Genomic DNA, 13,143 nt, shown 5'->3' on the forward strand with positions numbered 1-13,143 from the left:
TCGTGGAGGCCCTGGTACCCACAGTGGAGCGAGCACGCACTGATCGAGCAATCGCATGGCTGCATTTTCACATTAACATTTAAATTATCAAACTAAACAGTTGTTTTATTTTACCAGGGAAGGCCCACTCAGTTATATAGCTCTTTTTCAGAAGTGACCTGGCCACAAATGATAGCTATCATTGAACTATAGTTCAACGAAGTGGCTTATCATGTGGACATATATAGCAGTGAAATACTCTAAATTCATGTTTTTAAATGTGGAGGGAAAACCTGGAGGACCCGGAGAAATATCCACGCGACCATGGAGAGAGACACAAGCAAACTCCAAATATACAGCAGGCATTAGGGTCGTGATCGAACCGACGACATCCTGCTTACCAGGCGAGGGAGTTAACATCTCGTAGCCACCGTAGCGTCCTGTACGATGCTGCACCCTCACAATACAATTGACGCAGAGGTGGCCGGTGCTGGGAAGGCTGGCGAGTGTGAAAAAGTATTAACGCGCTACAATGATGATGCTTAAATAAATGCTTTTAAAAAAGAACCCTGCTAATGTGTTAAACCTACACACCAAATTAAGATAGGTGATGTTAAAATAAACGTTAAATCACTGATAAATGTAAAGAATGTGTTTATTAAGTGTACTATCGTTACATTAATTGTTTACCTGAAGGATAAATCACAGAGTCTCTTTTTCAGGAGGATCCTGAATTGGGATTCTTGGACCGTAATTTTTTTATACGAATTACAATTTTGAAAAACTTATGAAAATTTCCTACACAATTGTAATTGTCAAAGACTACGTAATGTTCTGTTTGTCGTATATGTCACACTATATTACATTCGTAAGTAACAGAACGCTTCAAATCGAGAGCGAGTAACCTCAAGTTTCAAGTTTCATTTATTAGGTAAAGCCCTGTGAGCCATGCGGCTCTTAAGTCGGGTGCAACCGCAACAAACAAAATTTGAACACAGAACATCCCAAAGCGACGACGTGCAACAGAAACATCCTGGAATTCAACCAGCAAATATTCCACGCAAAAACAAACTTATTAAAATGCTGTGTGCAAATATCACAATGTGGTGCAAGCCAACAACAACAACCATGAGACAATTTAGATTAACCATATGTTTTCGAATTACCAAAATAAAGCTACAAAAACAATGTAACAACAGTAATCATAGGAACTGTGATTTTAAATTTAACAATAAACGATATACATAACACGTACGACAAAACCTGCAGCCATAGCTGGCAGCACGACACTCCCAGTGTATGATGTGTGAGTGAGTCAGCAGCAGCGTGAGTCAGTGTATGATGAGTGAGTCATTGTATGATGTGTGAGTGAGTCAGCAGCGCGAGTGAGTGTATGATGTGCGAGTCAGCGTATGATGTGCGAGTCAGCGTATGATGAGTGAGTCAGTAGTAGCTTGAGTGAGTGTATGATGTGTGAGTCAGCGTATGATGAGTGAGTCAGTGTATGATGTGTGAGCCAGTGTATGATGTGTGAGCGAGTTAGCAGCAGCGTGAGTGAGTGTATGATGTGTGAGTCAGCGCACGATGTGTTAGCGTGTGATGAGTGAGTCAGCAGCAGCGTGAGTGAGTGTATGATGTGCGAGTCAGCGCACGATGTGTTAGTAAGCGCATGATGAGCGAGTCAGTGTATGATGTGTGAGTGAGCCAGCACACGATGCGTAAACCTGTGTATGATGAGTGAATGGGTCAGTAGTTGTGCGAGTGTATGGTATGTGAGTAAGCGCATGATGAGCGAGTCAGTGCATGATGTGTGAGGGAGTCAGTGCATGGTGTGAGTGAGTCAGTGCATGTTGAGCGAGTCAGTGCATGATGTGTGAGTGAGTCAGTGCATGGTGTGAGTGAGTCAGTGCATGGTGTGAGTGAGTCAGTGCATGATGTGTGAGTAAGTCAGTGCATGATGTGTGAGTGAGTCAGTGCATGATGTGTGAGTGAGTCAGTGCATGGCGTGAGTGAATCAGTGCATGATGAGCGAGTCAGTGCATGATGTGTGAGTGAGTCAGTGCATGATGTGTGAGTGAGTCAGTGCATGGTGTGAGTGAGTCAGTGCATGATGTGTGAGTGAGTCAGTGCATGTGTGGGTGAGTCAGTGCATGGTGTGTGAGTGAGTCAGTGCATGATGTGTGAGTGAGTTAGTGCATGATGTGTGAGTGAGTCAGTGCATGATGTGTGAGTGAGTCAGTGTATGATGTGTGAGTGAGTCAGTGCATGATGTGTGAATGAGTCAGTGCATGATATGTGAGTGAGTCGGTGCATGATGTGTGAGTGAGTCAGTGCATGATGTGTGAGTGAGTCAGTGCATGATGTGTGAATGAGTCAGTGCATGATGTGTGAGTGAGTCAGTGCATGATGTGTGAGTGAGTCAGTGCATGTGTGAGTGAGTCAGTGCATGTGTGAGTGAGTCAGTGCATGATGTGTGAGTGAGTCAGTGCATGTGTGAGTGAGTCAGTGCATGATGTGTGAGTGAGTCAGTGCATGGTGTGAGTGAGTCAGTGCATGATGTGTGAATGAGTCAGTGCATGTGTGAGTGAGTCAGTGCATGATGTGTGAGTGAGTCAGTGCATGATGTCTGAGTGAGTCAGTGCATGGTGTGTGAGTGAGTCAATGTATGATGTGTGAGTGAGTCAGTGCATGTGTGAGTCAGTGCATGATGTGTGAGTGAGTCAGTGTATGATGTGTGAGTGAGTCAGTGTATGATGTGTGAGTGAGTCAGTGTATGATGTGTGAGTAAGTCAGTGCATGTGTGAGTCAGTGCATGATGTGTGAGTGAGTCAGTGTATGATGTGTGAGTGAGTCAGTGTATGATGTGTGAGTGAGTCAGTGTATGATGTGTGAGTGAGTCAGTGTATGATGTGTGAGTGAGTCAGTGTATGATGTGTGAGTGAGTCAGTGTATGATGTGTGAGTGAGTCAGTGTATGATGTGTGAGTGAGTCAGTGTATGATGTGTGAGTGAGTCAGTGTATGATGTGTGAGTGAGTCAGTGTATGATGTGTGAGTGAGTCAGTGTATGATGTGTGAGTGAGTCAGTGTATGATGTGCGAGTGAGTCAGTGCATGTGTGAGTGAGTCAGTGTATGATGTGTGAGTGAGTCAGTGTATGATGTGTGAGTGAGTCAGTGTATGATGTGTGAGTGAGTCAGTGTATGATGTGTGAGTGAGTCAGTGCATGTGTGAGTGAGTCAGTGTATGATGTGTGAGTGAGTCAGTGTATGATGTGTGAGTGAGTCAGTGTATGATGTGCGAGTGAGTCAGTGCATGTGTGAGTGAGTCAGTGTATGATGTGTGAGTGAGTCAGTGTATGATGTGTGAGTGAGTCAGTGTATGATGTGTGAGTGAGTCAGTGTATGATGTGTGAGTCAGTGTATGATGTGCGAGTGAGTCAGTGCATGTGTGAGTGAGTCAGTGTATGATGTGTGAGTGAGTCAGTGTATGATGTGTGAGTGAGTCAGTGTATGATGTGTGAGTGAGTCAGTGTATGATGTGTGAGTGAGTCAGTGCATGTGTGAGTGAGTCAGTGTATGATGTGTGAGTGAGTCAGTGTATGATGTGTGAGTGAGTCAGTGTATGATGTGCGAGTGAGTCAGTGCATGTGTGAGTGAGTCAGTGTATGATGTGTGAGTGAGTCAGTGTATGATGTGTGAGTGAGTCAGTGTATGATGTGTGAGTGAGTCAGTGTATGATGTGTGAGTGAGTCAGTGTATGATGTGTGAGTGAGTCAGTGTATGTGTGAGTGAGTCAGTGTATGATGTGGGAGTGAGTCAGTGTATGTGTGAGTGAGTCAGTGTATGATGTGCGAGTGAGTCAGTGCATGTGTGAGTGAGTCAGTGTATGATGTGTGAGTGAGTCAGTGTATGATGTGTGAGTGAGTCAGTGTATGATGTGTGAGTGAGTCAGTGTATGATGTGTGAGTGAGTCAGTGTATGATGTGTGAGTGAGTCAGTGTATGATGTGTGAGTGAGTCAGTATATGATGTGTGAGTGAGTCAGTGTATGATGTGTGAGTGAGTCAGTGTATGATGTGTGAGTGAGTCAGTGTATGATGTGTGAGTGAGTCAGTGTATGATGTGTTAGTGAGTCAGTGTATGATGTGTGAGTGAGTCAGTGTATGATGTGTGAGTGAGTCAGTGTATGATGTGTGAGTGAGTCAGTGTATGATGTGTGAGTGAGTCAGTGTATGATGTGTGAGTGAGTCAGTGTATGATGTGTGAGTGAGTCAGTGTATGATGTGTGAGTGAGTCAGTGTATGATGTGTGAGTGAGTCAGTGTATGATGTGTGAGTGAGTCAGTGTATGATGTGTGAGTAAGTCAGTGCATGTGTGAGTCAGTGCATGATGTGTGAGTGAGTCAGTGTATGATGTGTGAGTGAGTCAGTGTATGATGTGTGAGTGAGTCAGTGCATGATGTGTGAGTGAGTCAGTGTATGGTGTGAGTGAGTCAGTGCATGATGTGTGAGTGAGTCAGTGTATGATGTGTGAGTGAGTCAGTGCATGATGTGTGAGTGAGTCAGTGTATGGTGTGAGTGAGTCAGTGCATGATGTGTGAGTGAGTCAGTGCATGATGTGTGAGTGAGTCAGTGTATGATGTGTGAGTGAGTCAGTGCATGATGTGTGAGTGAGTCAGTGTATGGTGTGAGTGAGTCAGTGCATGTGTGAGTCAGTGTTGGCTCCCTCTGCTCGCGCCGTCGCCCCCCCCCGGCCCCGTCGCCCCCCCCCCCCCCGGCCCCGTCGCCCCCCCCCCCGGCTCCATCGCCCCCCCCCGGCCCCGTCGCCCCCCCCCGGCCCCGTCGCCCCCCCCCGGCCCCATCGCCCCCCCCCCGGCCCCGTCGCCCCCCCGGCCCTGTCGGCCCCCTCACAAACGGCCCCCCCACAGCCGCTGCTGGGAGCGCGCGCCTCAGGCGGCCATCTTGTCCCTTGATTTGAAGCTTTCGTGACCTACGTGACTTTACCGAAAGAACCAAAGAGTATGAGCAACCTACAGTAAAGGGGAGCTCCAGAGACTCTGATCACTGAGCAATATTATTTTAAGTCATTCCTGCTGTTGCTCGGGTAATGAGCACGCCGTGTGATGTAAAGTGAACGCTGTGATCCAGAGTACAACATAAACAAACATCGGTGGCAAAGCCCAACGTTCACACTTTACAATAACTACTGGACATCTGTGGAAAAGAGCTTTTATAGCTCATCATATTCCTCTAGTATAAATCAATATATTATTGATTATAATAAATTGTAGATCAGTACTCATCTGTATTGGCGGTCAGAGCCGGTGGTGGCAAGTCCACGCATAGCGCATATGTCGGGGCCAACTCTCCGGAGGACCGGTAGGCTCAGCTGATCTGTCCTGGGTCTCAACACGAACAGGTCTATCGCTTACACAAGCCCGAATATTAGAAGCGCGAAAGCAACCGCCGCTTGTCTGCCTTGCTAACCGATCCACACAGAGCTGCAGGCATGCATGCGCAACGCGTTTACGCTGGAGCTGGTGTGTCTGTGTGTTGCGTGCGCATGCACGTGTGTGCAGGGTGCAGATAATTCATCCGCAGGCCTGGGCTCAGTCTATGCGGGCACAACTTCGTACTCTGTGAGTGCATTCATGTATACTTGTGCACACACACACACACACGCGCAATCACACAAACCCATATCAATGTCCCGCGAACAAACCTGCCTGTTGCTATCGTTCGTCAATTCCGTTCATGGCAGGGTCCTCAAATGCAGTGCCGTCAAGCTGTGTGAACCCATGACTGCCCAAGCGAAGTTAGCGAGGTGTCGTCTCAATGGTCAGAGCATTCACCACTGAAGAAGTTTACAAGGAGTCAGAGGCTCTGTTCCCACTGCTGCTGTAGACTTAGACGTCAAGACTGTTCACAAGAGTGAGTAATGGCGTGTCATTGTCATGGCCCAAAACGCTACGTTTTTTGGGGCTATTAATAAATAAATAATGGTTCTTATGCAACTGGACACCCAGGCCTCCCTTGAATCTCAGTACACAGGAGAAAATGAATTCATCTCAGGTGGGAGCCAAGGATTGTCAACCTGTTTTCCTTTCCATGCCAAAGACAAATTTCCCTCGCTATTGTCTCCCTCTCTTGCCAATTATCATTGCCATTGTCTCCACGTGCTTGCCATAAACATGAGAAGCCCATCTTTTCACTTCCTTTGATTCCTCCCCTGCACGGACAGATGAACGAATGTACACTCGTCAAAGTACTCCATATCATCGCACACGTTCACATGCTCATGGTACAGAAAGTATGTTTACCTACTTTGCCGAGTGTGGTGGTACACCAACGACAGATATTTTGGAGTACTTTTTTTTCATAATGTGGTGTGAAACTCCAAACCTGCCGAGCTGGAGAGTCACCAGGGGACAGAATTATACAGCAAGTGGGTTCCGAACGCGTGTGCACGGACTTGTTCATGTTATCCCCTTGTGTGGGTACGATCTCTCTACGTACCCCGATTTTTTTCCCATGCCCAACATAACTCACTGCGTAATTGACAAACCATCCCCTTGTAAGATTCTATTGAAAAGGGTACTGATAATGTCGTGAGGCTTTCTGAAACAGAGTAAAATACCCCTTGAGTTGAACACACGCTCATGTCCAACCATGCTTGTGCTCCAGGAGGAAGACTCCGTGGACTGGTGGAGCAAGTTTTACGCGTCGATTGGGGAAAGTGAGAAGTCTGGCTCCTACCTCCAGAAGGGTTACGACACAATAAAGGTGCGGGGGGTGGGGGGGTGTGCGCGTTTGCGAGAGAGTGTGTGTGTGTGTGTGTTCAGTGTTGGTGATGTCCGTTATCATACTGGACTACAATTCCAGCTACTTGAGTCCAATTTAAAGCTTTCGTGACTGCAAGGATTCATCTTCTTTGGTTCTTTCGGTAAAGTCACCACATAGAATGAGAATAAAATAATAAAATAAAACAATACAATTCTCACGACGTTTCGGCCACAACACAAGTGGCCTTCTTTATTGTAGCTCTGTCGTCCCGACAGGTTGTTCCTTTCACCTGAAGAAGGCCACTTGTGTTGTGGCCGAAACGTCGTGAGAATTTTATTGTTTTATTTTATTATTTTATTCTCATTCTACGTGACTTCACCGAAAGAACCAAAGAAGATTAATACTTGAGTCCAATTCTTTGCTGAGCACATCTGTGTAAGGATGTTATACATTTATATTGAATGTTTATTTAAATCTACAGTCCTCGCGGAATATTAGACGTTTATCCAAATGAGTGTACTCCTGGGCCTATCGTGTGCCTTTGGTGATGTGTCAGCACCATCACTCAGATAGCAAATACAGCCATAAACGGTACTTTCGTCACCTCTTCTGCTCCAATCGACTACCGTGTATTGTCTCTTTGTAACGTGTATCTATGTTTCACGACAACCATTCTAGATCGGAATAATGCATCTCATTCCTCTCGTTTTGGTTCATACAGGATATCTGGCTGAGGTGGCACTGCAGTCTCGTGCTCACGACTAAATCAGAAGGTTCTAAATCTAAATCCTGGTCCAAGATTGACTCAGCTCATACTTAAGAGTATAAGCTGCACCTCCGATTAGCACGGTTGGCTCCATACGGTGTGAACGAAGTTCAACATACATTCATAAAATAGTGACTGCCTTATGGATAGACTGGTCACCATCGTAAGGAATGTGGAATTTCCACCATGGGTTCAGGGCAATCACTCGAGCACCACCGCTCTCGTCAATACGAAGGTTGAAACACCGTCGACTTTTTCTCTCTCTGGACCACCCCCTCCCCCCTCACCGCAAGGTGTACGACACCGAACTGGAGAAGGTGGACAAGTTCGGGGGCCTCACTGACTTCTGTAAAACCTTCACGCTCTACCGGGGCAAGGCGGCCGGGGAGGAGGACGACCCGACCCCCGTGGGAGAGTTCAAGGTCAGCTGGATCGTGCAAGGACGTTATTCTTTGAACCAGTGCCCCAGGCGTGCATTTTCCCCATACACATACACACATGCATGCACGCACACAAAGGTTCTTACGACTTCCTGCTAGATCAGTGGCCAGATGTTAACTCCCTCGCCTGGTATGCAGGAGGTTGTGTGTTCGATCGTGACAATGACCCCTTTATATCTGGAGTTTGCATGTTATCCCTGTGGTCGCGTGCATTTTTCTCCAAGTCTTCCAGTTTTTCTCTCCACATTTAGAAACATGCTTTTAGAGTATTGGGCTGCCATGCATTTCACCATGATGAGCCGCTTCGCTGAGCAATCATTTGTGGCCAGGTCATGTCTGCAAAAGAGCAGCATAGCTCATTGGACTTAACCTGGTAAAATAAAAAAAAATATTAGATCATGTAGCCACTACATAGAACCATGGCCAGTACTTTTGTCGCCTCTGTGCTGATATTCACCCACGACGCTGCCACTCCCAAGTTCGGGAGAGTTGACCCTGGCGTTGGTAATGTACGTGTGTTTATATGTCTGTCGTTATTCCATCGCACTGCGCTACGAACCCGGTTGTACGTGTTCAATTCCCGCTCACGAGTAAGAACAGTGGCGAATATTTGAACTGATCCTGGGCCTCCGCTAGGTCGACTCAACCTCAAACGAGTACCTGGTGCAGTTCGTACACATCAGCAATGGTTGAGACAAAGGCGGCTGGGCGTGGCGTTGGCCACCCACCCCCTCGAGTGCATTGCCATCCGTCACAGGTGCTCGCTAATAACATTCTGCCCCAGCAGTCTGTCCGAGGGCATACGGGAGACCTTTGTGTACGCGGTCATGCTGAACGTGCACGCGGCACGACAGGGTTCGTTCCGGATCTACCGCCTGCCCGAGGAGCAGGACGCGCCCTTCCCGCCCCGACAGTTTTCCCAGCTGCCCCCCAGTGGTCCCCAGGAGTGCCAGGTGCGGGTCTACGTGGTGAGAGCCCTGGATCTGCAGCCCAAGGACTCCAATGGAAAGGTTTGTGCATGCGTGCGTGCGTGTGTGTGACGTTAGGTGGGGGATCGTTGCCCCCTTGTGTGTGCATGCAACTTTTCAGTGAATGTTTATGCTTAGGTTCAAACGTGGATTAATTCCACGCTATATGGCTGTGCCCTTGAGTTAATAATGATGTCTCCGATATAAAAACAATGAAATATATTTTAAAACTAAACCCCAAGACATTGCATATTTTTTGGAGCCTTTCTGGTTTTGCAAGTTGGGGTGAAAGCAAAATCACCATCTCAGGCCATTTCATTGAGGCTTTCTTTCTTAAGGGGCTCCCAGCGTTATCATTATAGCTCTCATAGCTTCAGCTAACGACACCTCCTGCATGCAGCCCTCTCACTCGTAGTAATAAAGCCTTGCTTCTCACCCCCTGCTCAGAGCAGGATCCCCTGCTGCTCACAACTACAGATCTCTTCATCTAAATGCATAGTGGGGGCAATACACGCTTCGTTCAGTATTATGCCACACTTTTCTGCGTCTTAAATTCCATATTTCCTTACTACGCTTGCTCAAACGAGCATGTGCACGTGTTTTGTGTGCATCTTGTATACAAAGTTGAATGTTGAAAAGCTAAATATGTGACAAATCCATGAATCCAGGCTTCATTCTTGGCGATTGACAAAAGGCCAAGGACAATTTATATCTGAACCTCGCCTGGATCAATAGATGGCCTAGCCATTAAATTAGTGTCTGATGCTACATATCACTATAATATTAATGCCTTTTATTTATCCAGGAAAGTTTCAATTAATGTTAGTACTGTATTTAGAAGTTTATTGCATTCAGATGTTTGAACAATTCCACGAATCAGTGTTGGGAATTTTGGAGGAAATCTGAATACCAGGAGAGAAAACTCATACATATGAGGGGATACCACTTGAAGCTCCGCACGGATGAATTAAATCAATTGCACAACTGTAATCAGTTGGCGGTGCGTAAGATGACAGCGCAGTATGGGTTAGGCCTTCTTTTGCGCCGTACTGACCTTTATTGGAACTTACTAACGGCACTTGCCCTGGCAGTAAGTAATGCTGAACAAAAGCTATTTGCGTGTACATGTTTCCCTGTATGTGTGTGCGCGCGCGTGTATGTGGATTTTACGTGCACACCGCCTTGTTGCCCGTTTAGAATGGTTGCCTGCGCTATATCGCTCTGGAATGTTGTATTCTCCAGTGCGACCCATACGTGCGGATCACCTTGGGCAAGAAGTCGGTGGACGATGCGGACCATTACATCCCCAACACTCTCAACCCCGTGTTTGGCCGGTGAGGCACCCGTGCACCCGTGCACCCGCGCAAATAGTGTTCACCTTATTGAAGTGCTAGGTAACACGTAAAGGAAAACAAAGCCTTAACAGACCGGGCGAAGACCCCGGGGCCGGCCCAGGACACACTGGAAAGACCATGTCACTCGGCTGGCCTGGGAATGCCTGGGAATTCCCCAGGAAGAGCTAGAGGCTGTCGCCAGGGAAAGGGAGGTTTGGACCCCCCTACTCAATATGCTTCCGCCGTGACCCTCGCCAGGACAAGGGGACTGAGAAACGAACAGACTGTAGGAGCAAGTGCTGTTTGCAAGCAGCACCTATGAAGGCCGGCACGACAATACGAGGGGGTGGGTTGCCATCACCACACCCGGCCGCCTTTGGCTCTCCAGTGGTGATGTTTGCACATCACATCAGGTACTCATTTGAGGCTGAGTCGACCTACGGGAGGCCCAGAACCGAGTCAGATAATCGTCGCGGGTGTTGGCCTTGACCAGGAATCGAACTCGGGTAACTGGGTTTGTAGCGCAGTGCGCTACCGCTCCCCACTCCGTACATCGAGCAAGCAACCGGGGGTGCAGGGAGTCACGAGCTGTCTGCCAAGATAGGAGCATCAACTTTGGCTGTCACAAAATTACGACCCCCTCCAAATGTCAAAATATATAAACAATTACCTTGCATTTACAGGCCTTTGTCAATCCACTGCTGGCCTGCCCGCGCCATTTCAGCCTCAAGGGTTGCTTGACCGTAGTTGAACAGATTGCGGGCGGTGATGTGGCCTGGTGGCACAATGTGTATCTGTGCTACGAGCCTGACGACGCACGTTCAAATTCCACCCATGAACTGCTCCCGGGCACCCGCACTGATCAGCCTGAGCAGAAAATTGTATTATTTGTTTTACTTTAACATTTGACGATTCAAGATGATTGAATCTCTTGACGTCTATCCACGGTTTCCCTTTCAGGCAAATGTCCTGATCCGTTCCATCATCTGCACAATGAGAGGTGCCTGACAGCTCCTATTCTCCTTGTTGTTTCCATGACAACTGAGGTTCTGAGCAAGTGGTATCAATACTAATACCTTTTTTATTTAAAGCTTTCGTGACCGCAGGGATTCATATTCTTGGTTCTTTCGGTAAATTCACGTAGAAGGGGAACAATAAAATAATATTTTTATTATTTTTATAAACTAATATTTTTTGATTATTTTAATAAAATAATATATTTTTTTATTTTATTGTTTCCCTTATACGTGACTTTATCAAAAGAACCAATAATATAATACTAATACCTGTCCATTGCTCAGGTGGATATAGTTTCACCGCCATCATTAAGAAACTGCAACAATTATATAGATATTTGAAATGTTTTGAGTAACGCGTCTTCTTTATAGTAAAGAGCAGGAGAAAGAGGGAATCGATGATATTTGCAACGTAACTAATGACAACATTGTAAATACACTTTACAAACATGGCGTCTCTCCTTTTTGATGTTCTGAAGAAGGGTTGATGCTTAACAATATTCACTACTTCCTTTTGGAGTACAGCAGTGTTTGTTGATGACAATGGTTGTAAAGTGTGTTCAACATGCACTGATGCTCTACACCATGAGCAACCCAATCCTGGAAGCGTTGTCAATGTGTCAACGTGTGATTTTTTAAAGTCACGTGAACCAACGGGAAGACCGTATTGAATCCGCAGCAGCTGTGTAATATTGTAACCGCTCAGTTGAAGGCGATCATATTAATAACAAACAAAACAAACGGGATATCGTAAACGTAGGAAGAACGTCCAGGGGGGGGCAACTCTTGACAGATCTCCTGCGGTATCTGGAGCTGTCCTCTGTGGTGTCTCCTGCTGGGCATTGTTTTAATGCCACCATAAAATGCTCAAACCCTGACGGCTTACCCCAGCCATCGCGTCAGTTGTTGTGCCAGGCCACGTTCATCGATTATTTACGTGGTATTTACGCGGCACGAGCGCGTGCCCGCCCGTCCGCCAGCCCTACTTCTCGAAACCTGGTTCTCGTTTTCGGATGGGAGGTGGCTTCTTGGAAATGCTGTGGAGGGGGTGAAGGGATGAAGGAGGTGCTCGGGGTGGAGGAGGGGGGGGCGCTTTTCCCCGTCGCGAAATGCGAGCCATGCAGCGGTGGCGGCGCGGTGCTTAACGTGCCCTGATTGATCACACCCGGCCCGCTATAATAGTGCATTTCAGCGCGGTTGGGGGGCCCGCCTTTCTTAGGCAGATAATTAAAGCAATCACGGCTTATGCGGCCGTTCGTCTTTGATCGTCAGTGTGTCCAGGTGCCGGCTTGCAACCCGCAGCGTGTGTTTTCAATTTATCGCTTGCACTTCGGGCCTTGATCTAATGGGCTTGGGTTGGCCATGACCTCCGCTCTAATGGGCTGGCCGGACGCAATGAACACTACAATTAAATTCAGTCTTCCTTATTTAGCCAGGTGTAAGCCCATTAAGAATCATTATTGTTTGTTTTTGACGGCAAGCTGGTAGACTTTGCTTTGTAGGGACATCATAAAAATGCACCCTTTTAGGCAATGGTATGCCAGTTGTCAGTTAAAATGTCTCCCAAAATTGTAAATAAATGGTTATGCTGTAGATTAAGTAATTGCCGGTGCTTAAGGGTAGCTGACGTGTTAAAAAGATTGCATAATACTCAATAACGCCGTTGGATGAATGGAATTGTGGATGGAATCTCTTGGCAATCAAATTGCTTCCCATTGTGATGGGGTCCCATTTCATCCACAGAGAGCACTTCTCGTAGGTTCTGGATACATATGTGATGTCTCAATAACCATGACATACGTGATGTCTCGATAACCATGACATACGTGATGTCTCAATAATCATGACATACGTGATGTC

General features: G+C 46.9%; 1 protein-coding gene across 3 annotated transcripts in view; it reads left to right on the forward strand.

The window, feature by feature from the left end:
• Positions 1-13,143, forward strand: part of LOC116940442 (dysferlin-like) — a 207,273-nt gene that overhangs the window by 63,141 nt on the left and 130,989 nt on the right. For 2 of the 3 annotated variants that reach the window (XM_032950274.2, XM_032950273.2), the window contains exons 40-44: positions 5,556-5,615; positions 6,661-6,759; positions 7,819-7,947; positions 8,820-8,975; positions 10,176-10,267. In XM_032950274.2, the coding sequence (XP_032806165.2) occupies positions 5,556-5,615; positions 6,661-6,759; positions 7,819-7,947; positions 8,820-8,975; positions 10,176-10,267 (536 nt within the window). The remainder of the gene's footprint in view (positions 1-5,555; positions 5,616-6,660; positions 6,760-7,818; positions 7,948-8,819; positions 8,976-10,175; positions 10,268-13,143) is intronic. The other variant, XM_032950275.2, reaches the window with a different exon arrangement.

The sequence above is a fragment of the Petromyzon marinus genome, chromosome 9, assembly GCF_048934315.1.
Source record: "Petromyzon marinus isolate PM22_M1 ecotype Great Lakes invasive population chromosome 9, UKy_Petmar_22M1.pri1.0, whole genome shotgun sequence".
NCBI lineage: Eukaryota > Metazoa > Chordata > Hyperoartia > Petromyzontiformes > Petromyzontidae > Petromyzon > Petromyzon marinus.